This window comes from Salmo trutta, chromosome 8 (genome assembly GCF_901001165.1).
Source record: "Salmo trutta chromosome 8, fSalTru1.1, whole genome shotgun sequence".
Taxonomy (NCBI): domain Eukaryota; kingdom Metazoa; phylum Chordata; class Actinopteri; order Salmoniformes; family Salmonidae; genus Salmo; species Salmo trutta.
This window is the reverse complement of record NC_042964.1, coordinates 41,817,880-41,844,013: the sequence shown is the minus strand read 5'-3', so window position 1 is coordinate 41,844,013 and position 26,134 is coordinate 41,817,880. Positions and strand designations below refer to the sequence as shown.

At 43.2% G+C, this 26,134-nt stretch overlaps 2 protein-coding genes and 1 pseudogene across 2 annotated transcripts; 2 read left to right on the top strand and 1 right to left on the bottom strand.

Annotated features, from left to right (window-relative positions):
• Nucleotides 1-6,184: 6,184 nt before the first annotated feature.
• LOC115198981 (40S ribosomal protein S16) lies at nucleotides 6,185-10,420 on the bottom strand. Its single transcript, XM_029761452.1, has 6 exons — nucleotides 10,329-10,420; nucleotides 10,187-10,238; nucleotides 9,358-9,459; nucleotides 6,784-6,880; nucleotides 6,591-6,638; nucleotides 6,185-6,369 (listed from the first exon to the last, which is right to left on the bottom strand). The coding sequence occupies exons 2-6, from the start codon at nucleotides 10,232-10,234 to the stop codon at nucleotides 6,224-6,226; spliced, it is 441 nt and encodes a 146-aa protein (XP_029617312.1). The 5' UTR covers nucleotides 10,235-10,238; nucleotides 10,329-10,420; the 3' UTR covers nucleotides 6,185-6,223.
• A 245-nt stretch (nucleotides 10,421-10,665) lies between these two features.
• Nucleotides 10,666-20,113, top strand: LOC115198980 (nectin-1). The gene is made up of 8 exons (XM_029761451.1): nucleotides 10,666-11,164; nucleotides 15,614-15,725; nucleotides 15,832-16,179; nucleotides 16,338-16,652; nucleotides 16,753-16,861; nucleotides 16,956-17,092; nucleotides 17,818-17,938; nucleotides 19,545-20,113. Exons 2-8 carry the CDS (start codon nucleotides 15,659-15,661, stop codon nucleotides 19,669-19,671), a joined length of 1,224 nt encoding a protein of 407 aa, XP_029617311.1. The 5' UTR covers nucleotides 10,666-11,164; nucleotides 15,614-15,658; the 3' UTR covers nucleotides 19,672-20,113.
• A 2,665-nt stretch (nucleotides 20,114-22,778) lies between these two features.
• LOC115198979 (troponin T, cardiac muscle isoforms pseudogene) lies at nucleotides 22,779-24,111 on the top strand (annotated as a pseudogene).
• The last annotated feature ends 2,023 nt before the right edge of the window (nucleotides 24,112-26,134 follow it).

Sequence of the window (26,134 nt, the reverse complement as noted above, 5' to 3'; positions counted from 1 at the left end):
TCCCATCCCTTTCTCCAGGAATGTGTATGTCTGTGTGTGTGTGCAGGAGGGGAGAAGAGGAGGGGCCATTGGTCTCTGGGGCGCAGGGCTCTCTTCTAGCCTTGGAGCCATGGACACCGAGGCCAGAGTGAGAGAGAGAGACAGAGGGGGGAAGACAGAGAGAGGGGGGAGAGAGAGAGACAGAGAGAGAGGTAGAGGGGGAAAGAGAGAGGGGGGGCAGAGAGAGGGGGGAGAGAGAGGGGAGGGGGGAGAGAGAGACAGGGTGAGAGAGAGAGAGAGAGAGAGGGGGGAGAGAGAGAGAGACCGGGTGAGAGAGAGAGGAAGGCTGGGAGCTGGCAGAGTATCTGGATAAGCCATTACTTTTTACACTACAAACCTCTCCCCCTCCTCCTCCACCTACCCCTCTTCCCTCCATCCCCAGCTCTGTGATGACTCTGGCAGGCATGGTGCTGTAACTGGGCCCCGTCACGCCTAGCCCCCCCTCTTTCCTGGTTGAACAACCACCTCAGCGAAAGAGGAACACTTGGGTGTCAAGTCCTCTCGTGCTGGCATCATCCGGTGCCTTTCAACAGCCTTTAGGGCGTTTAATTAAGCATGTCCCTTATCTGCTTAGAGCCTGACAGACACAGAGCCTCAGGACCTGCAGGGACCACACTGTGTACAGTACTGTAGGCACAACAGCACACCATGAGGACTTTCTGCAGTCAACCCTAAATACCATTCTGATGATTTGTCAGTTTCTCCCATGTGTTCCCATTATCCTCATTCATTATGTGAGCATGCTACTGTCATCATGTTTGCGTTAAAAACAGCAATTCTTTCAGATCAGTGTTTTCCAGTTTCTCTGTGCTTAAAGCACTTGTCTTAGTGTGGTACTGGTGGCAGGGTCTTCTGTCTGTGTGGAGTGTAGTCCAGTCAGTATGTTATGTCTACAGAGGGCCTGAGCAGGCTGTCTGACCCCCCAAGAGCCCTGGTGCTTTAGGGGATCATCACAGGTCCACGCCTCTCTGTCCCGCCAGCCCAGGGGTTGGGGGTGATTCTGGGTGTACGGGGCACCCTGTGACCCTCAGCCTGGGTCGGGTGTCAGGGGCTCGCACTATGGGGAACACAACCTGACCCCCCATCTCATTTCACATGGGGCTCCACTCCAAGGCCACGTTCAGTGCCACGACACTGCCCAGACCGTGTGTGTGTTTGAGAGAGAGAGAGAGCGAGCGATAGAGAGGGCCGTTAATGGGAGACAAAGGCTGAGCGGTGTGAGCACAGTGGGACTAATTCCACGTTAGTTCAAGTCTAGGGGTAAATACATTGGGAATGAGTCAATGCTGGCGAGCCAAAGTGTGACTAATTGCTCAGGGTCAATAACTCCGGGCCTGATTCTGGCTGGTTTCAGACCCAAAAACACTCTGACGTGCTGGTGTGAGCATGGGAGGGCAGGCCTCTGTGTCTGGAACAAAACAGTCGAGATGAATCAATCATCGGCTCAACATTCTGTTCTGGCTCCATTGTTCAAAAGCCCACTAAAAATGATTGTTTGGCGATTCTGGGTGAAGGCGAGTGGAGTAAGGAACCATATGAAAGGAGCTACAATAGAAAACACAGCTTTTTCCTGATGGAGGCCAGGGCTCAGGCAGGTCTGTGGGGGCAAATGCTATTCAACCACAGGTGGTTGCTGCCATTTCAGCCAAGTGCTTATTTTGTAGCACAAAATAGAAAATGACAACTACTCTGCTCTACTTGGCCTGTAAAAAAAAAAAAAAGGCAAATCATTGTGAAAATGTTCCATGCCTGTGAACATTTTCCATGCCTGTGTTTCAGGAAGCTCCACACAGGTATGATCCGACACGGCTTACCGAATCACAATAGCCTGCTCTAATAGAAAAGACATCTGCTTTCTCTGTTGCACCCAGAAAATAAGTGTTCAGTGCTGTTGTACCCTGGTTGAATAAAGCGTCCCCGTCTCCTCTTACACATTTATCCAGAGCAACTTACAGGAGCAATTATGGTTAAGTGCCTTGCCCAAGGGATTTTTCACCTAGTCAGCTTGGGAATTCGAACCAGCAGCCTTTCGATTACTGGCCCAATGCTCTTAACCGCTAGGCTACCTGCCACTCCCTGCTACTTCTCTCCCTCCCCGTCAGCGACAGACTGATAGGGGCTAGGGAGAGCGCGACAGGAGCTAAGGAGGGAGCGTGGCACAGTCCCTCATTAACACTCCCAAGCCCAAACAGTGGCGTGTCGCTTGGCTAAGCTACATTTACTCTCCAGCCAACCCAGCATCTGTTTGTGCGTGCTACTGTCCTCTGATCCCTGGCTCTCTGACACCCTGCTTGGTCAATTGTTATATACTCACCCAGGGCAAAGAACCCTAAGGGGGAAGGGGGAAAAGGAAAGAGGGGAGAAATGCTAATGACTATCCTCTCTCTTCAAAGTAGGCTGCTGATAGAGAAAGTGTGTGTGTGGGGGGGGGGGGGGGGGGGGGTTAGTGTGATGACAAAATGCATCCTGGACCAACACCTCTATTGTTTGTGTGATTAGTGGAGGCAGAATGAGGTGTGAACAGAGGAAAGCCAGGTGCACCAGTGTGAGTACAAGTGTTTAGTACCCCCATGTGGTCCACACTGTCGCTCAACAAGGCCTCATCATAAATTACATCATTTGGACACGCCAAAGGTTTTACCTAACAAGTTGAATGATTAAATATCATTACATTTTAGTCATTTAGCAGACACTCTTATCCAGAGCAACTTACAGTAGTGAATGCATACATTTCATAAATGTTTTTCTGTACTGGTCCCCCGTGGGAATCGAACCCACAACCCTGGCGTTGCAAACACCATGCTCTACCAACTGAGCCACACGGGACCAAATTCTACAATTCTCAAAGTATATATTCTAAAATTCCCATTGCATCCCAATCCCATCCCAAAAGGAGTATACAGCTACTGTATATTACCGCAGGTTTTCTCTGTTCTGATGTCAACGACCAGGGCCAGATAGGGCCGTAGAGGAGAGGTTAGGGCCAGGGATCCAGGAGCAGAGAGTAAACAACAGTGGCAGTGGGCCTCCCTGCTGGGTTGATTGTTAGAGTGCAGTAAATAGGCCTGCCCATTGCCTAGACAGAGACAGCACATCTGGGCCTCAGCTCAACACTGCTCACCTGGGCATCTACACTGGTTGGTACACACTTTAGATAGAGGCAGCAGCAGAACAAACATAATTTACAGTTCAGTAAAAAGACTGCACAGGATGTATCATAACCAGTGACGGAAAACAGAGAGGTGGGCCTACACCTTCGGTATATGTTTACCAGCTATTTGTAAATGAGGAAAAACGAGACCGAGACCATATGCCTTTTGCTCTGTTGTGCTTCATAGTCAACCAGCCACAGATTTTACAGCTTCTCCTGCAAATGTGTTAATGAACAAAACCTGGCCTTAATGACACCCTGGGCACAGGAATCAAACAATCCAACATGCAATACGCTGCTCCTTCCAAAAGTGAGTATTTTTATCTGCACAGGCACAATGTTTGTGGCTGCGGTGGTCGTTGTTCATCACCAGACAGAGAACTCCATGGTCAACCCATGTCTGTCTATCTGTTGACCATTGTAGAGACTATATAAAATAAGACAATTTAACTGACTTTTAGGAGCAGCAATACTCTGATCTATTGATTGATACATTTTTCCATCACTAAAAGTCCTTATGGATAGCTGACAGTTTCCCCGTGAGGGCCTCATGCTGAGGAAATTAAGTTGTGAGTGAATAGATGATCAGAGAAATTGAGTTTAATGAACAGAAGAACCTTGTGCTGTGTGGAACAGGCAAAGCTTTGCCTCGGATTTGAGCTGTAAACGTGTTTGTGCTATTGGATTCGTACTTTGTCACACAGCACTCTCTGCTGGTGAAAAGGGAGCAGTTGAAATCCGAGAAATTGAGGTTAGGTATCAAGAAATCTGCATCTGTCCAATCCATTCCACAAGTTCAATAAAAACTAGTATCAAATCTAGAAACATGTTGGAAACAGGAGAGAGAACATTAATATTACCAGAGGTAGGACGTTTTTCTTCTCTCCTCCACCTAGTCCTAGAATGAAAAACAGACTGAGCCCTGAACAAAGGACAAGACAACTTAGTCCATTCAAAATAAATGTATTTAACTTGGCAAGTCAGTTAAGAACAAATTCCTGTTTACAATGACGACCTACCCTGGACCAATTGTGCGCCGCCCTATCGGACTCCCAATCATGGCCGGTTGTGATTCAGCCTGGACTCAAACCAGGGTCTGTAGTGATGCCTCAAACACTGAGATGCAGTGTCTTAGACCACTGTGCCACTCAGGAGCCTACAATAAGCGTGTTTACAATAAAAGTACACTGAAGAAAAATATAAACACAACATGCAACAATTCCAACTATTTTACTGAGTTAGTTCATATAAGTAAATCAGTCAATTTAAATCAATTAATTAGGCCCTAATCTATGGATTTCACATGACTGGGCAGGGCGCAGACATAGGCCCACCCACAAAAGGCCTTTATTAGTCAGAAATACACCTCAGTTTCATCAGCTGTCCAGGTGGCTGGTCTCAAGACAATCCCGCAGGTGAAGAAGCGGGATGTGGTCTGCGGTTGAGGCCAGTTGGACATACTGCCAAATTCTCTAAAATGACATTGGAGGCAGCTTATGGTAGATAAATTAACATTAAATTCTCTAGCAATAGTCCTGTAGACATTCCTGCAGTCAGCATGCCAATTGCACGCTCCCTCAAAACTTGAGACATCTGTAACATTGTCTTGTGACAAAACTGTGCATTTTATAGTGGCCTTTCGCCCCCAGCACAAGTTGCACCTGTGTAATGATCATTCCAGCACAGCCAGAAGAGGAATGGCCACCCCTCATAGCCTGGTTCCTCTCAAGGTTTCTTCCTAGGTTCAGGCCTTTCTAGGGAGTTTTTCCTAGCCACCGTGCTTCTACAACTCCATTGCTTGCTGTTTGGGGTTTTAGGCTGGATTTCTGTACAGCACTTTGTGACATCAGCTGATGTAAGAAGGGCTTTATAAATGCATTTGATCGATGCCGTTTAATCAGTTTCTTGATATGCCACACCTGTCAGGTGGATGGATTATCTTGGCAAAGGAGAAATGCTCACTAACAGGGATGTAAACAAATCTGTTCACAAAATGAGATACGGTTTGTGGGTATGGAACATTTCTAGGATCTTATTTCAGCCCATGAAACATGAAACCAACACTTTACATGTTGCATTTATATTTTTGTTCAGTATATGTCCACTTTGCTTTGGCAACAGCTGAACACTCATGGTTTTCACCGGTATAATGCTCTGACATTGAAAGGCACAATTCCACTAAAATTGATTAAAACTGAGTATTATTTTCAGTGTGTCAATTCCAAGATTTGACTGAAATACTCAATGCATAAACAGATAAATGTGAAATGGCCCCAAGCTGAAAGGATCACTCACGGGCCACTAAGTAGTCATGTGTGATGACATGAAGACGCTTGCATGATGCTCATGGTGCCCCATGGCAGATGTGGGAAGAGACCACTAGTGATGCTGAAGTTCATTCATTGGGTTTATTTGGTGGCTGTAGTTCTGAAATACCATTCAAAAACAGTTGTAGCAAACGCATGTACAGCTCAGGTACTCAAATGAGGAGCAACAATCTAGGGCTGTAAAGCCAAATTATCTGAAATGTAATGGTGCTCTGTAAAGATGTTAAGGAGAAAATCTCAAGAAAGCATAACATACACCTGCTATAATGCTCATTCACCTCAGCCGGTTTAAAACCACCCAAGTCTAGTCTAGCAATTCATTGAATGTATTAGGGTGAAACCCAGAGGATAGCTCTTAACTATTAAAAGGTAGACTGAAAATGGCATTGCCACGAGCAGCACCGCAGATATTGAGGAGCGAGATGCAAGATTGCACTCATAGGTCACCACCTGCACAGGTTCGCTTCAAGCCGTTCAGTGTGGTTGCCACGGGACCAATACAGCTGAGAAGTTGAGCCTCATGCTTCAACACTCTTAGTTTACCCCATATGCAGTTTACTTTCTGCATCTACGTCCTATCGCAGTCTACCTTAAAACACTTAAAGTAGTGCTTGATGGTTATTAATGAAATTTTTCATCAAGCAAGTTTAAAGAAACAGGCCAGAAATATTCTTCCTCAACTTTATTACATGAAAATGTACAGAGGTTAACGGTAAGACTTCTGGTAGCGGGCACGGGCTCCAGGTCCACCAAACTTCTTGGACTCGCAGCGACGAGGGTCGGCAACCAGCAGGGTCCTGTCGTACTGGATCAAGATGTCCTTGATCTCCTTCTTTGAGGACTCATCGACATCTGGAGGGAAAGAAACAGGTTGGATTAGTTATTGGGAACCATTTTCTTGACCAAATGGAAACGCAGCAATCATGTACCCGCCATCATCCAAAAGGGAGAAACCCAACATAGCTTCCTGCAAAAAAATTGTCCAAAGTAACTCATATTTTATCAGCAGAAGCAATATTCCATTGAAAACAAGATATTGCATTATTTGTTTTTACAGTAAAATTGACACTTACATTTCTGGTAGTATGCGACCAGGGCTTTGGAGATGGACTGACGGATAGCTGCAAGGAGAAGATGGCACAGGGTAAGACAAACAGCCATGTTCTGTCAAGTACAGTTATTTCAAATCAAGACACGTATCAGTTTCTACTGAGATGATATGGTTAAACGGAAGTAAAGCAGCTTCCAGTTGTAAAAACAAGTCACCGTAGATCTGTGCGACATGTCCACCTCCCTTCACTCGGACTCGGATGTCAACTCCAGCAAAACGCTCCTTGCCCAGCAGCAGCACTGGCTCCAGCAGCTACAACAGAGACAAACTTTGTCAAGGACGCACACAAGGTCTATATATGCTGCAGACACATTCAGCTAAATGTCAGGACACCACCAGACATTTAGCTGAATGAAGACCTATGTTGAACTTGGGCTTAGTAAACCAACAGCAGCTTTGTAACAAGCCACGTTATACATACATTAAATAGGTAGCAACTGTTTCCCAAGAGACAGATTGAAATTTACCAGAGTGGGGCTGCTCCAACTCAAGGTGCCAAAATGCACAACCCTCAACAAATGTTTTCACCCCCCTCACATGACCCTCCACTTGTACAGTGAAATAAATGGAACCCCCTCAGAATGAACTCAAATGCTCACAACAAATAACAATAGCAACCCTGTTTATAAACGTGGATATCGACTGCCACTTCACCATGCTTTTGTGGCACAGTCGATGCCAGAAGGTTGGGGGTTCACCGACTACCACAGACAAGCTCACTCTCCCTGCCTGTTTCATTACACTACGATCAGAGCCAGCTACAGACAATCAGCTAGGGGTAATCAGATGTAACATTTTGAAGCCATATTTATAATTATATAAAATACAGTGCCTTCGGAAAGTATTCAGACCCCTTGACCTTTTCCACATTGTTGTTACAGCCTTATTCTAAAACTGATTAAAATTCTCAGCAATCTACACACGATCCCATCATGACAAAGCAAATTTCTTCAGCATTGAAGATAGCAAAGAACACAGTGGCCTCCATCATTAAATGGAAGATGTTTGGAACCACCAAGACTTTCTAGAGCTGGCCGCACAGCCAAACTGAGCAATCAGGGGAAAGGGCCTTGATCAGGGAGGTGACCAAGAACCCAAGTCACTGAGAGATCCAAAGTTCCTCTGTGGAGATAGGAGAACCTTCCAGAAGGACAACCATCTCTGCAGCGCTCCACCAATCAGGCCTTTATGGTAGAGTGGCAAGACGGAAGCCACTTCAGAAAAAGGCACATGACAGCCCGCTTGGAGTTTGCAAAAAGGGCACCTGAAGACTCAGACCACGAGAAAGATCCTCTGGTCTGATGAAACCATGATTGAACTCTTTGGCCTGAATGCCAAGCTTCACATCTGGAAGAAACCTGGCACCATCCCTATGGCGAAGCATGGTGGTGGCAGCATCATGCCGTGGGGATGTTTTTCAGCGGCAGGGACTGAGAGACTAGTCAGGATAGAGGCAAAGACGGCTCAGGACCTCAGACTGGGGCGAAGGTTCACCTTCCAACAGGACAACGACCCTAAGCACACAGCCAAGACAATGCAGGAGTGGCTTCGGGACAAGTCTCTGAATGTCCTTGAGTGGCCCAGCTAGAGCCCGGACTTGAACCCGATTGATCATCTCTGGAGAGACCCGAATATAGCTGTGCAGCAACGCTCCCATCTAACCTGACAGAGCTTGAGAGGATCTGCAGAGAATGGAAGAAACTTCCCAAATACAGGTGTGCCAAGCCTGTAGCGTCAAACCCAAGACAAGGCTGTAAATGCTGCCAAAGGTGCTTCAACAAATGACTGAGTAAAGGGTCTGAATACTTAAGTGTAATTGAACTGTTTTTATTTTATAAATTAGCAAACATTTCTAAAAACAAACTTTTTGCTTTGTCATTATGGCGTAGTGTGTAGATTGACGAGGGGAAAAAAACAATTCAACCAATTTTAGAATAAGGCTGTAACGTAACAAAGTGGTCTGAATACCTTCCGAAGGCACTGTATATGCTACACATTTTCGACCAACAGGTTTCTGTGCCAAGGAGCCACACAACCAATATACAAAGCATACCGACTTTGGGCACTTCAATATCATGGGTAACTTTCAACACCTCAATAAAGACTGCCAATCTCGACAAATAGAAAAAACACCCCTCCCTACCTTGTAGGCTTAGCCAATGTAAAATTACAGAGGACAAAATGCTCAACACCCAGAAGAGTATGGGGGAGGGTTAAGTACAATGCTTGTTTGGCAGCTTATTGTTTAGATGTTTGGGGCTGCTGGTGAACCATGATGTGCAGGTGTAATCACAGTGATACTGGACTAGCGCACTAGCTACGTTTCCATCCAATAGGGTACAGACATGTCAATATTCTAAAATCTTAAAACCAATATGACATTTCAGAGTTTCCTTTGGGAAAATGTGTAGCCGGACAACATACCAGGGAAGATGTTAATTTACCGGACATCCAAATGCAGTCACATCTGACCTGGCACGGCCAGCGCCTTCAATTAATGAGGGATATTGGCCAAATGAGAAAACAGCCTACAAATTACAAAAACACCATGCCTTGTGCTTCGATGTGTAGCATTAGGGTAACATCAAAAGTCAAGCCATTGTTTATAAGGAAGATATGAGCAGAAGAGAGAGCAAATGTAACGCACTACCCTCCCCTGTTCCCAAAGCAAAAAAAGAAATCCCTTATTTTGGACAAGAGTAAATTTCAGTCTGTCTTTAAGGACTCACCTTGTACTGGAGAGTGGCTGGCTCAATCATCTCGAGGGGTCTGCCGTTCACCTTGATGAGGCCATTTCCCCTCTTGCAGTGAGCAACAGCGGTGGCTGTTTTCTGCAGAGATACTGTAATGTTCACTTCCATTTGCTAGGTTTTAGCTAATTACATGTGTACTTTTCTAGGAAGCAGGGGTGGTTAAACAGACGGTCCATAACGTTAAACATTTCTTTGCTATATTTACCCCCCCCACACACACACAAAAAATGGCATTCAGGTGATTGCTGATCAACATTATTATAATCAACACTAGTTAGCCAGCCAATGTCTTAACCAAACACAAAGGTACATCATGAGGGATGAGTGGACCAAGTCATGGCAACTCGCTAGTTACAGTACAACGATTAGTTAAAAACGATGTAGTCAACAACAAATAAAAGCACGCATCTTGTTAACAAATGCAGTGTTGTGGCATAATAAATCAGCGAACTAACGTTTGTTTCCTCACTACACCAAACAATTGGCGTGTATGTAGCTGGACAACATGCTTTCCGGCATAACATTAGCTAATTGATTAACGTCGCTAGCAGGCCGCAACATTTGTTGCCATTCATATCAATATGCCACTGCCTGCAATCAAGGCACATGTGGACGTTTAACAATAAAGTTGTCAAATCGACGGTCACTTACATTTCCAAATGTAATGGCTACTTTTTGGGGGGACAAATACACATTTCTGGCCTGTCTGGCTAACATGGTTGAGCTAGTTAACGTCACCTAGCCGGATAGCGTTAGTTCTTTGGCTCAACAACACACGTGGAATAAATTCAGATAGTTTACTCACTTTGCGTCCGAAAACCTGGACCGATTGCAGAGGACCTTTGGCCGGCATGTTTCTGAAACAATTAAATCACAATGATTACCTTCAAAAAACAATTAATAGATCATATTTTTGCATTTGTAACTGAGCTCAAGGGGGAACATACCGTCTTCAGCTTTAGTGCCGTACGAAAAGACCGAACGGGGGTTTCAAACACCGAAAATCAGGGGCAGTAGCACGACAGTTTATGGCTTTGCAATGCATTTACGACAATTGCAGGCAGAGAGGAAGAGACGATCATCTGTTTTGAAACTTCTGCACAATTCATTTTTATTTTGTAGCAACAAAATGTATCACGTATCTTGGAAACTTAAACAAATTTTTGGAATTTGACATGTTTAATAAATTCAGTCATAATGTTAATTATTTGGCCCATGAATTTGAATGTTGGCCAAATTTAATTAATGGCCCAAATAGTTTACATTATGACTGAATTAATTAAACATGGTCTGTGAAATAAAACGTTAAAAAACAACAATATAAATATGGTCTAGGACTGAAATATATTTCTGTCCAGAAGAGGTCACTCTACGAACACGTTTTTTAGTGGACGAAACAAAGCAAGTGTGGGTGAACTCTTCGGTTTCAAATGTACCCTCGCTTTATGCCCTTGAGGGAATCCCCATCGCGAGTTGCAACGTTAAGCCCCGCAGCCCTCGTTTTTAGTAGCCTTTGCGAGCGCTGGATCCTAAAACTCCCCATAATTATATCGCAACGATTGTACGTCCGCTAACAAGCTACGGGTGACTGAAAACAGAATCATCGCGAAGTGTCCACTTAATTTGAGGGCTGAGGGGAAAGGGTGTGTCTTAAGTGTTTGGACCGTAACCTGTCCACTCTGGGGGCTGAAACGCCCCATCATTCAATTCGCGATGATTGTACACCTGCTAAATCATCCAAAACTTAAAACCCACATCAATATGGAGACGTCAACGTACAAGTGTAAGTAAAAACGAATGTAAATAAGTTAGAAATTGTGCTAGTAATGCACATGATGGCACAAACACGTATCACAAAAGTAGTTGTGTTTGGTTAGCTTTTGGAAACTTTATCTGGCGCATACAACTTTCCCCGACATCACACTTATACATAGTAATGTTCGATTTACCTGATATTGTCGGATGGCTAGCATACGTTGTCTTCTAGCCAAGATATGAAATGCAATCATAAATGACTGTAGCGCATATAAAGCACACACACCACAGCTCCAGGTAGTTCCATGATGACTGAAAACAACCGTGGGACGAACTTGTGGCACATTTCCGTGCAAGGGCGGTCCATTCATTCTTCCCTCGCTCTGCAGGTGTCAACTCGCCATAAGAAGTTAATTTGAGGGGTCTTTTATGTGTTTGGAACGTAGAAGGGTTTCCCAAAAGGATCAAGTTTATCCTTAGAACCTTTGTAGGAGCATCGTTAAAGCTCCGAGCTGTTTCCCAAAACCAATTGCACTTGAAAACGCTCATTCTAACGCCTGGCACAGACCACATGTAGTTTGGGTAACGTTAAGTGCATCCTTAGACGCTTTTTTGGCCTAAAAATAGAATGACATGATTTCTCTCTCCGTGACCGCCGATAGCTTCAAAACAAAGTTGACTACAAATACAAAGTTGCCAATGTTTTTGCAACTGATACAAACAGGCAACGTTATGTATAAAGATATGATTCAAATGAACAGTAGGTTATTGGCTAGTGGGGAGATGGACTTGCTGATCTCCAAGCCCCCAAAAATAAACTTCAATACTAACTAAACATTTCGCGATACTTACTCGAAATGTATAGAACGTGGAACATACATATAGGATATCTTAATTTGTAGCATCAGGTTAGCTAGCTAACATTGCCATTACATCGCCTACAACCTGATCGGGGATTTCAGGTGGGGGTGGGGATTTTTAGATGGCCATGTTGTCGAGTTAAAAAGTTTGGCCGCCGGTGTTGTGCCGAACACTTTAGCACAGGGATCATCAACTATACTGAACAAAAATATAAATGCAACATGTAAAGTGTTGGTCCCATGTTTCATGAGCTGAAATAAAAGATCCCAGAAATTGTTCATACGCACAAAAATAAAATTTCTCTCAAATGGTGTGCGCAAATTTGTTTACATCCTGGTTAGTGAGCATTTCTCATTTTCCAAAATAATCCATCCACCTGACAGGTGTGGCATATCAAGATTCTGATTAAACAGCATGATCATTACACAGGTACGCCTTGTGCTGGGGATAATAAAAGGCAACTCTAAAATGCGCAGTTTTGTCACACAACACAATGCCAAAGATGTCTCAAGTTTTAAGGGAGTGTGAAATTGGCATGCTGACTGCAGGAATTTCCACCAGGATCTTGACCTGACTGCAGTTCGGCGTCATAACCGACATCAGTGGGCAAATGCTCCCCTTCAATGGTGACTGACATGCTGGGGAAGTGTGCTCTTCATGGATGAATCTCGTCGTATGGGCGAGCGGTTTGCTGGTGTCAACGTTGCGAACAGCGTGCCCAATGGTGGCGGTGGGGTTATGGTATGGGCAGGCATAAGCTTCGGACAACGAACACAATTGTATTTTATCTATGGCAATTTGAATGCACAGAGATACCGTGACGAGATCCTCAATCCCATTTTTGTGCCATTCATCCGCCTCCATCACTTCATGTTTTAGCATAATAATGCACGGCCCCATGTCGCAAGGATCTGTACACGATTCCTGGAAGCAGAATATTTCCCAGTTCTTCCATTGCCCGCATACTAACTAGACATGTCACTCATTGAGAATGTTTGGGATGCGCTGGATTGACGCGTACAACAGCGGTTTCCAGTTCCCGGCAATATCCAACCATTGAAGAGACACATTCCACAGGCCACAATCAACAGCTTGATCAGCTCTATGCGAAGGAGATACGTCGCACCCCCAGGTCCCCATGTTATCAGTCTGTTATCAGTCTGTCAGCCTTGAGTTTGCTAAATACATTTTCTTCTTAGAAAAGAGATTGCAGCAGAAGAGGCTGTTGTTTCTTTCAGAATACACCAACCAACTTCTAGGGATTCATTTTCACCACTCACCAAGGTCTTCCTGAAATACTGGTGGTGGCAACTTCTTCCATCACTCTCATTCCTTGGGAAAACAAAGTTAGATGGTACCTCACTTGGTCTTCTGCAAACTAGTTGTTAGAATTCTGTCAGTCAGAACTGAAGGCCAGTCAGCAGGGTCTGTAGACAGTGGTTCATCCTCGGTAGCAGGATTTTGTGGGGATGCTTCTACAGGCATTTCTGATGGAGAGCACATGGGCATTCGTTTACACACGTTATTATTCACAGCATTTATAGTGGTGGAATATCCCACATACATACCCAGTAATAATAAAATCATCATTGTTACCTACAATATGGAAACTTAAAACTTTGCAAAAGGGAAAAGATTTATGTTGTTTGTTATGCAGGGATGCACACATAAACACATGTGCGTGTACCCACACACACACACACACACACACACACATGTGTGCACAAACACACCTGAAAAATCCTGCTGGGGAGAAGTGGAAGCAAATTGGTCTTCATCCTCATCCTCAGACAACATTTGTGACGACACCTGTGTGGCTGAGGAGGTAATGGCTCCTCATCCTGGCCAGTGCCAGAGGGTGCTCCAAAATATGTCAGAAGTGCCCCCGAATTTGCATTGAAATACAGTATATGAGTCTGACACCCTGAATACATTTGTTGCACAATTAAATATACATGTCATTATGCACAATTTATAAAACTTTCAAAATAAGAACCAAATTAATCATATGACCTCCTTGGCTAATACTAGGCATAAGACACCCCAAAAGACTCAATATATCACAAAAGATACAAAATATCAGCATAATATAGATGTCGTTTAAGTTAGCCTACAGCATTGGAAATTCCCCTTACTGAGCTCAGGACCTAGTTAATAATACAATCACAGAAAACCTTTGATGTCACCCCAATGAAAGTTAACCAAATCAATAATGTGCTAGTTAGGTTGTAATCGTTTTGCTGCAGGCTACACACATTATCATGATGAAACTGTGTGAAATTATATCCAATGTTATGTAAGCTAGTTGGACAGAAAACAGAATATTGTCGCCCTATGTGTAATAGCATAGCAAGCAACATAGGCTAGTATAATACTTGTTTGTTAGCCTATTTCATTACATGCATAATATTATACTCATAAAGAGATGACATAGCTGCATACCTTTTATCTTTTGCGTGTTTCTCCTCTTCTTTCCTCTTTTTCCTAAACTGGGCACCTAATGGCTAAGACCTTTTCTTATCCATTTGTGTTGATTTGGCACTCGAGCATCAATACGTTACCCATCCCCCAACACTGTCAACCAAGAGTCAAGACTAAACCAATTCACCTTGGTGGTGTGCAGACTGGTTTTGTATTATTCTTAACCATTTCACACAAACCAGGAAAAAATGCAACAATATGTCTGTGAAACTATATATTCACATTATTATGAATGAATTGTGCTTTATTTTGTAGTGTGACTGATTTTACTAATTGCGTTAGCGCACCTCTAACTTTGTACAGTACTATTTGATTCCCCCGCTCCCCCTACCTCGAGCTTCCTGTGGGGAGACCTGAGCTCAACCTACCCACCCCATTTTTAGCCCAGTAGGCCTGGCGAACTTGCTTTTGTGTGCAGATTAATATATTAGTTTGATTAAAATGTTTACATGCTTCGCAAGAATGATTTCCCTAATAATCCTGTTTACATGGACACATCTAAAATCAGGCTACCTGATGGGGCTTTGATTAATGCTGAAAATCATCTGCAATCAAAATAAAGATTCTATCACAGCGACCATGTTCTTTTTGGGAAGGTTATTTCATTCTGGGTTTGGACATACATTTTGAATGTGAAACAATTTCTACGATGCATACTTTAAGTTTTTCAGAACTGACTTGACTCGTGTAAAAGAGGTTAGCTGGTGCTGCTGGTGCTAGAACATGTGCAGATCCAATACACTGCTGGAACTCCGATTTTTAAGGTGTTTACATGTCCGAGTAATTAGAAAGATTGATCAGAAATCTAGACGTGTGCTTACTTCGATTATGACCCAATGCTGATTTAAGATAATCAGAGTAATGTGTTTACTTGACTAATGATAAACTCGGCCTATTGCCATAATCAGTTTAACATTGAAGTGTTAGTCAGCATGTTATCATTCTCAGTATCTAGATAATAACGGGGCTTCAAGGGGAAAAATGTGTAGGTGTGGTTTCTTGTCCCATTCCGTCCCTGTGCCCATGTTTAGGTTACTGGTGTTGTAATCTTGCCTCTTGGTCTACATTTCAGGCTCGTTTCATTCTAATTTTGCTTATGCATAGGTCTTAACTGTGTTCCCCCCCCCCCCCCCAGATTAGAAAGTTTACTTGAAGTTGTCATACACGAGATCGCATACCAATGAAGAATCAAACATATTTCTGGGTTCTGGTGGACCTCTTTCTCATGCTGACTCAGACTGGAGTTGGTGAGTGTAGGAGCGATGCAAAGCAAACCCATGACATTTGTTCTCCACAATATCAAGAAGAGTCTGAGAATTTGCTGTCTTATGCATCATGCTAATATTCCTTTAGGTATCAGAGTCATCTCTTACAATGGCCGCCCAACAGTTACTCAGGGACAACACGCAGACTTGACCTGTGAGCTCATAGAGACAGACGAGGAGCTCATCCAGATCTCATGGCAGAAGAGTACCAGGGGTTACCGTGCCAACCACAACTTCTTCCTCATCACCCCTAGCTATGGTCCGTCACATGTCAAGGAGCGGGGGGACAGGGTGGGCTTCATTGGGAACACCACTGCGCTGGTGGGCTCTATCCGACTGGGGGATGTGTCCCTGACTGATGAGGGCGTCTACACCTGTATCTTCACTGTGTTCCCCAGTGGGCCATACAAGGCAGAGATCCACCTCAATGTCCAAAGTAAGAGGTTATTTATGATGTATTTCCCCAATGGAATGAATCGTTTGATACAATTATGTTAAGGGTGTTCCTTTACCTGCTTTCCAAGGGTTAGGTTTTAAAGTATATAAAGACATACATTCATATTAAGTCAATGTGTTTGTGTTTTTTCCAAATAGTTCCTCCTGTGATTTCGGTTGCTGTGGAGACTCCACCTGTGGTTGCTGAGGGGCAGGAGAGCATCTTGGCCACGTGCACAGCGGCTAATGCCAAGCCCCCTGCTGATGTACGGTGGAGCACGGCCAGTGTAAGACAACCACTGAGTCTGACAACCTCAACCAACACTACACTGAACCCAGACGGCACCTCCACGGTGAGGGGCCACCTGAAGGGAGAGCCCTCCAGAGTCATGCACCAACAGGAGGTTCAGTGCCTGGTGAACCACACCACTCTGAGCCAGCAGAAGGTCGTTCCCTACGAGATAGATATACACTGTGAGTATTCTCAATGACAACAGCCACAGTGTTTCTACTCCATATTAGACACAACAGTAACAGTACATAAATAATGTACAACTTTTTGCCTATTCTATAGATCCTCCAAATTCGGTCAAAATCATCATTCATGAGAGGCCACCCCAGGCACCGGCGTTTCAGTGTTTAGTAGACGCCAACCCTCCTCCAACAGAGTTCACATGGAAGAGGTCAGTTGGTCACAGTATTTTGTTTCCCCTCAACCCATTTTCTAAGCATCAGTGTCAACATCTATGTTTTGCTATGTGTCTACATTTGTCTTAGACTGAATAGATCAAATCTAAGTGAGAGTGTGGGCTTGTTGGAGTTAGTGAAGGTGGGCCCTGACTTCAGTGGTCTGTACAGCTGTGAGGTGTCCAACCCATACGGAGCAGCATCTGGTTTCCTGTATGTGCATAAAGGTAATGACGTATGTAACTTAGCCGTTTTGACATTTAATTCATTTATTTGAAGCATACATTCGGCAGAACTTGAACGTACACTGACTGTACAAAACATTAGGAACACCTCCCTAATATTGAGTTGCACCCCCTTTTGCCCTCAGAACAGCTTCAGTTCGTCGGGACATGGACTCTACAAGGTGTCGAAAGCGTTCCACACGGATCCTGGCCCATGTTGAGTCCAATGCTTCCCACAGTTGTGTCAAGTTGGCTGGATGTCCTTTGGGTGGTGGACCATTTTTAGTGCACATGGGAAACTGTTGAGTGTGAAAAACCCAGCAACGTTGCAGTTCTTGACACACTCAATCCGGTGCGCCTGGCACCTACTACCATATTCCGTTTTAAAGGCACTTACATATTTTGTGTTGCCCATTCACCCTCTGAATGGCAGACATACACAATCCATGTCCCAATTGTCTCAAGGCTTAAAAATCCGTCTTTAACCTGTCTCCTTTCCTTCATCTACACTGATTTAAGTGGATTTAACAAGTGACATCAATAAGGGATCATAGCTTTCACCTGGTTAGTCTGACATGGAAAGAGTAGGTGTTCCTAATGTTTTGTACACTCAGTATATATTTTCAGCTCTGTTTTCAACACAGAGTTATGTTCCACTATTGTTACTTATAATATTTAAGAAAGGGTAGATTGTTGGAAAGTAAAGGTTCTGTTTTTCCTATTTGCAGTTGATCAGCGCTCCATTGTACCAGTAACCTTGTGGGTTTTCTTCCCCGTCCTCCTCCTCTTCCTCTGCGTTGTAACTGTATCTCTCTGGCTGTTATTTTCCAGAGGACCCCTGAGAGAGAGGTATCATTGTACAGCTTCAGGACAAACAGTGTACACACCTTTATTGACAAGTATCAAATAAATGCTTCTGCTTTGTCTAAAATTATATTTACTGTGCCTTCAGAAAGCATTCACACCTCTTGACTTGTTCCACATTTTGTTGTTACAGCCTGAATTCAAACTGGATTCAATTTAGATAAAAAAGCAGAAATTCAATATCTCTTTGAGCTGGTTATTAATTACACTTTGGATGGTGTATCAATACACCCAGTCGCTACAAAGGTACAAGCGTGCTTCCTAACTCAGTCGTTGTAGAGGAAGGACACCGCTCAGGGATTTCACAGTGAGGCCAATGGTGACTTTAAAATAGTTACAGAGCTGTGATAGGACAAAATTGAGGATGGTTAACAACATTGTAGTTAATCCACAATACTAACCTAATTGACAGAGTGAAAAGAAGAAAGCCTGTACATAATACAAATATTCCAAAACATTCATCCTGTTTGCAACAAGGCACTAAAGTAGTACTGTAAAAAAAATGTGCAAAGCAATTACACTTTTGTCCTGAATGCAAAGTGTTGTGTTTGGGGTAATACAATACAATACAACACATTACTGAGTGTCACTTTCCATATTTTCAAGCATAGTGGTGGCTGCATCATGTTATGGGTATGCTTGTAGATGTAAAGGACTGGAGAGTTTTTCAGGATAAAAAAGAAACAGAATAGAGCTAACCACAGGCACAATCCTAAAGGAAAACCTGGTTCAGTCTGCTTTCCACCAGACACTGGGAGACAAATTCACCTTTCAGCAGGACAATAACCTAAAACACAAATCTACACTGGAGTTGATTATCAGGAAGACGGTGAATGTTCCCGAGTGGCCGAGTTAGTTTTGACTTAAATCTATTTGAAAATCTATAGCAAGACCTGAAAATGGTTGTCTAGCAGTCATCAACAGCCAATTTGACAGAGCTTAAATAATTTTGGGCAAATGAACCCAGAAAGACTCAGGGGTGTGAATACTTACATCAATGCCATATTTCTGTATTTAATTTTAATTACATTTGCAAAAATTTCTAAAAATATTTTTTCATTTTGTCATAATGGGGTGTGTAGATGGGTGAAAAAAGGATATACACTACCGTTCAAAAGTTTGGGGTCAAGAAAAGCAACGTCTCACAAGTCCTCAACTGGCAGCTTCATTAAATAGTACCCGCAAAACACCAGTGAAGAGGCGACTCCGGGATGCTGGCCTTCTAGGCAGAGTTGCAAAGAAAAAGCCATATCTCAGACTGGCCAATAAAAATAAAAGATTAAGATGGACAAAAAAACACAGACACTGGACAGAGGAACTCTGCCTAGAAGGCCAGCATCCCGGAGTCGCCTCTGTATGCCTATGTAGATCTGCCATTAAAAATCAGCCGTTTCCAGCTACAATAGTCATTCACAACATTAACAATGTCTACACTGTATTTCTGATCAATTTTATGTTATTTTAATGGACCAAAAACTTTTAAACAGTAGTGTATATTTAATCAATTTTGAATTCAGGCTGTGACACAAATAAAATGTGAATAAGTCAAGGGGTATGAATACTTTCTGAAGGCACTATGTGTTCTTTGCAGAGCCATGGCACAGTTTTGTTGTAGTGGAGAGGCCATCCAAAACCCAGGAAGGGTAAGCCGTAAAGAACTGCAGGATTCTCCAGCTTGTGAGTCCGTTGAGGTCGAGAAACAGAAAGGTGCAGTTTGATAAGGATTGTGTTGATTGGATAACACGAGGTGTTTCTTGATGTTAGAAACAGGAGCATGTTTTGTTTTTGTGCTCTTGCCTTTTTTATGTTTACTTGTTCTAACTAGCATCTAAACTGTTTAGAATTCCACAGCACACTACTGTACACAAGTGTGAAGATGATTTCTATGGGGATTTATACGTTTTTGTTATGGTCTTGACTGTTTATGTAAAAGTGTTCAGACACACAGTTTTGTTAAAGAGTTTGTAATGGTAAAACTGTACCTCGACATTCGAGATTGTATTAGGCATAAGAGTATACAGCATTAATCATTTGAATGAAAAAATTCCTAAAGCAAGTTTAAATATCACTGTATTTGTGTAGACCTATTATGTCATAGAGTAAGTATTGTGTTGGAATGTAGCAATTACTTTTGTATAAAATAGCTACATGGTTTGACCATTTGAGGGCACCGTTTCCTTCATTTCTAGTGCAAAGGATTTTTTGGGTTGACCTGTGGGAAGTGTGTATAGTATACTATATACTGTATGTGCCTGTGGCAACATTACAGGCTTAGGTCTGACAGATCAATACAACTATCTTAAATGGGATCTATTAAAAACACAAGCTCAAAAAACACTTATTTTTTTATCTCAAAATATGATTTAATTAGAGGCTAACAAAAAACTACTCTGGAATGCCTTACAAAAGAGAGGACAATAATCTGTTTTAAAGACAGGTAAGCTCCTAATTTTAATAGAAATAATACTGTAACACAACAATACTGTAAATTAAAAGACACATTTCACTAGTCTTAATACTAAAGAGAGCTAAAGATACTAAAGAGGCAGTAGTGTGGCTATTTATAGTCTAGTCCTGGTCAATTGTGCTTCTCCTTGCTCCTATTGATAGACACAGTTGTCCCTTGCCATCAGTGACCAAAAGGCTTCATTTTAAACCAGACCACCACCTGCTACTTATAATTGACCAATCAGCAGGGTTGAAGTTTGGTAATTTTTTTTCTTTGGGATGGAGGGTTCCTCTTTTGTTCACTGAAATTTGTCAATTGGAAAATAGTTAGGTATGGAGGACTGGGGGCATTCCCCTAGAAATTGAAGAGCTTTAGTCCACAAACGTTTGAAATGTTCTCTCAACCCATTTAAACTGACATCTGTGTTGCACAGAATGCTTGTTCTGATGCTATTACTATTTCAATATGAGGCTCTGCACTGGCCTTAATAGTACTGTGACTCTTAGTTGTGGGTACTGGCTGGCAATCTTCAGGGGTGAGTCTTAGGCTGTGGAGTGCAGGGACACTTTCAAAATCCTTCTATTCTCTGTCCCCAAATCTAGCCCTTAGTCCAAGGCCTGTACTCTGCCATTTTGCTGTTGCTTTTTGAGGAAAAGGCTACATATTCACTAAGAGGATCAATCTTCCACGGCACAGTGGTTTATTGGAATTCTCAGGGTTCATAGGGGACACCTGTGGACAACGCACAGCACCTGTCTATCCCTGTCAATTATCCCATACTAAAACCACATTTGTGCTTTTGCACTCCTAACTCAAGGGCTGGATATTTAAGTGCTGAACACTATGTATTCTATTGTTGCCATCAGTACCCAAGAGGTAAACATTAAAAAAGCAATCTGCTTGACCCTGAAAGCTGGAGTCTTCCATTGCAATAATGTTTTAATTACATTCCGAAGTGGCGACGAGGCAGTGTTCAGAAATTGTTCTTGTTGGAAGTTGTATTTTTAGGGCCCTTCTTTTCTTGACAGGTGTTTTTTGTCAGCACTCAAGGATGATCAGTTGAAAGCTTGCGCTCAAATAGTATTTACTATGGTAGGGTAGTCTTTGGCTAGTAAACAGGAAGAGGTTTTATTTTTTGTATTGTTTTTCCCACAAAGTGCAACATGAAAATGGAACAGTGGTCAAGCTTTTCTTCATAGTTTCTTTGTTATTTAGGGAAAATTGATGTACAAAGACAGAGATACTAATTTGAGGTGTCAATTAGCAAAGTGAACATATTTAAAATAGTTGTAGGAAGGACAACTATTGAAAAGATTATACACAGCTTTGGTGTTCTTGCAAAGGGTGTTTTATATATTGTAATGACATGCTTTGCTCTTGGATGTGCTCACTGGTAAGCTCTGTAAATCACAGTGGAAAAACAAGGCTCTAGATGAATGTACTTTAGTCAAGATGAGGTGGTTATGACGTAATGGCATAAGTGAGGTGACCGCAATTACGTTGTCTGATGTTCACATTCTAACAATGAAGTGCTACTTTAACTGGCAACAAGCCTATTCAAAGGTCTATCTTTGGTGCATGGCCTATATATGTGCTTGATATATCACTCTGTATGTGGAATATAAGAGACCATTAATTTATATATTTATTGATATAGTGACCATTCATTATGTATTTATAGATATAGTGACCATTCATTATGTATTTATAGATATAGTGACCATTCATTATGTATTTATAGATATAGTGACCATTCATTATGTATTTATAGATATAGTGACCATTATGTATTTATTGATATAGTGACCATTCATTGTATAGTTATTGATATATAGACTGTTCATTATATAGTTATTGATATAGTGACCATTCATTGTATATTTATTGATATAGTGACCATTCCACTATTAAACTATTACTCTTCATTCTTCTAAGCTGAAATTAGGAAACTTCATCCCTTTTGATTATTTGATCACTATGACTTTTTTTTACAGGTGTACTTACCATATACTCTGTCTCTCTTTTTCTTCCTCTTGATGACCAAGTGCATAAATAACCCCATAGTATATGAGTAAGAACTTCACTTGATGCCGACAAAAATCATGCTGTGACTGTGATGCATACATTCAATTGTGGGCTTGAAGGAGAGCACAGGTTTGAGTGGCACCTGAGTGCATCTGTTGTGCGTCTGAAATAGGGCACTCCGATTGTCCTTAGAAAGGAATGATGGGGAGAGTCTGAGGTCGGGGTTCAGGGGAGGGGGCAGACTTGTTGAAGGAGAAAATAGACTCCATTCCATCTGTCTGAACATCTCTGCTAGACAGTGGGGTTTGGACACATGATCAGGGTAAAGCTTAAAAGAGCCCAAGCAGCCACGCCCAAAAGTTCACTTCACTTCCCCTCTTGACTGTTAGGACACAAGTTGGTCTCTGTGTGTGTATTGTGTGTGTCTCCGCTGGTCTTTCTTCCTTGACTTCTTGACTGTCTCAGAGGCAGGCTTAACATCATGTCTGACACAGAGGATATTGTGGAGGAATACGAGGATGATGAGGAGGAAGAAGTAGAGACGGCACCTGAGGTGGAAGAGGAGGCTGAAGAAGAGCAGAAGGAGGATGAGGAAGATAAGGAGGATGAGGTAGATGAGGAGAGGGAACGCGTTGTGGGGAGCGAGGGGGAGACCAAGCCACGGACCAAGTACATTACCAACATCGCTCCTCCCAAGCTACCCGACGGCGAGAAGTTAGACTTTGATGACCTCCACCGCAAGAGGCTGGAGAAGGACTTCAATGACCTGCAGAGCCTGATCGAGATGCACTTCTCCAGCCGCCAGAAAGAGGAGGAAGAGTTGGTGGCCCTCCGCAGCCGCATCGAGCGCCGCCGTGCCGACCGTGCTGAGCAGCAGCGTGTGCGGGCCGAGCAGAACATTGAGCGCCAGGCCCGTCTTGCTGAGGAGCGGATCCGCCGGGAAGAGGAGGCCAAGCTCCGCGCCGAGGAGGATGCCAGGAAGAAGAACGTCTTCTCCAACAAGGCGTTCGGCGGCTACATACAGAAGGGAGACGTGAAGAAGGGCAGGAAGCTGACGGGGCGCGAGAAGAAGACCAAGGCTCTATTGGAACGCCGCAAGCCCCTCAACATCGACCACCTCAACCAGGAGAGGCTGGCGGAGAAGTCCCGCGAGCTCTGGCAGTGGCTGCGCCAGCTGCACGCTGAGCAGTTTGACCTGGCCGAGAAGCTGAAGAGGCAGAAGTACGACGTGAACGTGCTGCGGAACCGCGTCAGCGACCACCAGAGGGGCTCCAAGGTGGCCAAGGCGACCCGCGGGGCGAAGAAGTTACGTTAGTCACACAGCAACGACCCCAACATGATCAGATTAGCCTAGCTGTCTTTGGACCGTTTTAGGTACAACCACCTGCTTCTGCTTTATCATGTTTCCTGAGGATTGGGTATAGGCCTGCTTGTTTGTTTGTTTGGGGGTTTCTATAGTATAACGTTAGCTAAGCAGGTCTATAACTGATCAGCCTACATAATGTATTTACAGGTTTTGCACAGGCTGTCATTTTCTTTGGTGACTATAGTTGTCTGATGTTAACATTTTCATATGGTTCACGAGGTATATGATTACTGATATCGTATTCACAGATCAAGCTAATTGTTTGAATGCTGTTAATACAGTTTTGAGTGATCATTCTAATAAAATGTGTGAATGTTGGGTGCTGTTATGGTTGTTATTATACCTAAGCAGTCTTTGTAGCTGGTCAGTTAAATGCCTCTCTTTCTACTGTGAGGGTTACTGAAACAGTCATATGCAAGCCATCTCGCCAAAGGATAATGTACTACATTGCAAAATGTTTTTTTTACACATTAACATACACCTCACGAATGTTTATTTGTTTGTCTTGGTCCGTTTCTGAGGGTTGAAACGTGGCTCAGATGGAACTGTAAAGAGCTCATGTAGTCTCTGCCATGCTCAGGGTGGGGAATGCAGTTGTATTGACCTGCAGAGTCTTGGCCAGAGGGAGTTAACTATGGGTTCAAATTCTGATAAGGGGAATCCCCATCCAAGTCAATGGGTGGCTGTTGGGTGGACTGGTGGCCATATTGAGTGTACCCATAATCCAGAATTCTATTTCTGTGGAGCCCACTATCTTAACTGCCCCTCTGAGTGATAGATGTCATTCTATTGATGGGTGTTTACAGTCAGGCATCTCTGGACATCCACCTTCAATCAACAGGAGACATAATGGATGCATCTATGGTAGTCAATGGCAATGATGTACTGTATTTTTGTATTTAACCTTTATTTAACTAGGCAAGTCAGTTATGAACAAATTCTTATTTACAATGACGGCCTACCCCGGCCAACCCGGACGACGCTGGGTCAATTGTGTGCCACCCTATGGGACTCCCAATCACGCCCGGATGTGATGCAGCCCGGAGATAATACATATCAATCCATTATATGAGGCGGTATAATTTACTCAACCAATTTTAGTGCTAAAGAGTATCAACAAACATTATGAGATGTACTTGCACTACTGAGAAGTTATTTAGCTGGAGTTGTGTCGTATGGGGGCTGTTTTGTACTTACTGGAGACAGTAGTCTGGACAATCACTAGAGGGCGCTAAGTGACCAGGTTACAGTTGAACGTGTGAATGTACCTTTTCTTTACACCATCTATAGCATGCATAACTTGGCACTCATTGACGTAATGAGTACTGTGCATACCTCATCCATAAGAGGTTTCCTCCCCTCCCATTTTCCTCTACACTTGTGAACCCTTATCTCTGTGCTTCACAATTACCTGTTGTACTGGCAATTCTCCCCTCAACTTCTGAACTGTTCTGAAAAACAATCAAATTGTCACTTGGCAACAACAAATCAATGAACTGAAATGAAAGCTGTGTCATAATAGGGAATGCAATTGGGGACAATATATTTCTGCCATCCAGTTTTGATTGTCGTTTAGGCTGGCCTCACTATTGCCGAGAGCTGCTTGTAACCATAAGAACAACTGAAAGCCTTCCAGGCAGTAGGCCTCCCTCCCCGCTCGGCTGAAAGGGCTGGAAGTTGATATTGATGGAAGTGTAGAAACGTCTGGATTGACTACATCTCAGACAGGATCAGTTCTGAGGCAGTTGATCTACTTACTAGATTCAGTTTGAGTTAGTCACTGCGTCAGCAAGCAAGTCCATGTGGGGATGTGTGTGAGCATTGAATTCATGGAATGAAAATCCATTGTTGCTGAATTTTGTCATGTTTTATGATAATTTATAGGTGCTTTGTTTAGGTTAAAGGATTATGCATATAGTTATTAGGTTCAACTGACAAGCTGTAACTGCTAGTTATATGTACACTATAGTCATTTATCTTCGCCCACTACGGATAATGAGAAATGAAATGTACTGTCTTATACCCTAGCTCAACAATCTCACATCAACTGACAGAATGACACACGGTTCCCAATCAAAAGTTTGCATGCTTGTTCAAGAGCATCTTCAAAACAATATTGCTCTAACCAGAGCTATTCTGCATCAATTAGCATTTCAAATCCTAAAATGTTCCTGTTAGTGTGTTGGGAGGCACATGCACTGTTGAAACGTGACCCTGTTTGTGTGATTAGAGGCTAGATCTGTATGTGCGTGTGTGCGAGCATGCATCCCTGTGTGTGTGTGTGTGTGTGTGTGTGTGTGTGTGGTGTGTGTGGTGTGTGTGTGTGTGTGTGTGTGAGGAG

Excerpts from the sequence above, each read along its gene's own strand:
- LOC115198981 (XM_029761452.1), bottom strand. The coding sequence starts at position 10,234 with ATGCCGGCCAAAGGTCCTCTGCAATCGGTCCAGGTTTTCGGACGCAAA. Across the intron at positions 9,460-10,186 it reads TCCAGGTTTTCGGACGCAAA|AAAACAGCCACCGCTGTTGC; the intron begins GTGAGTAAACTA and ends GTATCTCTGCAG. Across the intron at positions 6,370-6,590 it reads GGTCGCATACTACCAGAAAT|ATGTCGATGAGTCCTCAAAG; the intron begins GTAAGTGTCAAT and ends CTTTCCCTCCAG.
- LOC115198980 (XM_029761451.1), top strand. The coding sequence starts at position 15,659 with ATGAAGAATCAAACATATTTCTGGGTTCTGGTGGACCTCTTTCTCATG. Across the intron at positions 15,726-15,831 it reads GCTGACTCAGACTGGAGTTG|GTATCAGAGTCATCTCTTAC; the intron begins GTGAGTGTAGGA and ends ATATTCCTTTAG. Across the intron at positions 16,862-16,955 it reads ACAGAGTTCACATGGAAGAG|ACTGAATAGATCAAATCTAA; the intron begins GTCAGTTGGTCA and ends CATTTGTCTTAG.